Raw genomic sequence first — 1,100 nt, forward strand, 5'->3', positions numbered from 1 at the left:
ATAATCCATTTAATAGTAAATGCTCATTTTTTTTCCATATTTTTTAGTATATTATTTCTCCCTAATATTTTTGTATTTATCCAAGAACCCAAAGGAGTAAACTAATATTAAAAAAAATTTTAAATTCTATATAGTAATTTATTTTTTTAAAGTAATATTTCTTTATTCAAATGTATTGCAAATGTACACATTAACGTATAGTATACATAAATGGAATTATTATTAACCTTATAGAGTAATAAGCCAAACATTCCTGTCATTCCACTAATGAGAGATATTGTTAATCCGGCGCTTGTTTTTTCATTATATTTAAATGATTTTTTCACATTCTAAAGCATCACCTTCAGGTGATGTGAATTTTGACAATATTGAATCACATTTACCAGAGTAAAATAAACGATCCCTTTCAATTAAACGTTTAATGTTTTTTAATTCTTTATATAAATAAATGCTATTTGCATATTCATTATTATTTATAATATCATTATAACGATTAATTACTTCACTAAGTGCAATACAATTTTCTTGAACAAGAATAAAATACTTATTGTAACAAAAATTCTTATAAGCATCATAAAGACCGTATAGTTTATTCATTTTCTCGAATGTTACATTGTCAATGTATTCCATTTGAGATATACATGAATTATTTTTAATTTCATCATCAAGCTTAAAATATTCCTTGAAATTATTAAAAGTACCATCTTTATCAGAATAATCCGACTTTCTGAGTTCTTTTCTAAGATAGTAATTAATATAATTACATGGATTAGTAACACCACTCAAAGGATTAATACGTGAACGTAATAAATAATCTTTGATTGTTGCACATAGATTAATAAAACTAATTTTAATATTTGAGTCAATAGATTTAATAATAGCATTATCTGTATTAACTGAACTAATATCTTGAGTGTCGAGATAAATTTCGAAAATTTTGTTAAGAAAATAATAGTCATCATAGTTATAGTACTAAAAATTGTGAGATAAATTAAAAAATATAAATATATAATAAAATTATAGATGAAATAATTATTTCACTTAAGAATATATTTTTTTGATAATTAAAAGAAATAATAATAATATATATTTAAAAAAAT

General features: G+C 21.5%; 1 protein-coding gene across 1 annotated transcript; it reads right to left on the reverse strand.

Annotated features, from left to right (window-relative positions):
* Nucleotides 1-309: 309 nt before the first annotated feature.
* Nucleotides 310-972, reverse strand: PCYB_007770 (hypothetical protein; the record flags this gene model as incomplete). The annotated part of the gene is made up of 1 exon (XM_004228198.1): nucleotides 310-972. A coding segment is annotated over one exon (663 nt), but the record flags the coding sequence as incomplete, so codon positions are not given.
* Between the last annotated feature and the right edge of the window lie 128 nt (nucleotides 973-1,100).

This window comes from Plasmodium cynomolgi (assembly GCF_000321355.1).
Source record: "Plasmodium cynomolgi strain B DNA, scaffold: 1444, whole genome shotgun sequence".
NCBI classification, from domain to species: domain Eukaryota; phylum Apicomplexa; class Aconoidasida; order Haemosporida; family Plasmodiidae; genus Plasmodium; species Plasmodium cynomolgi.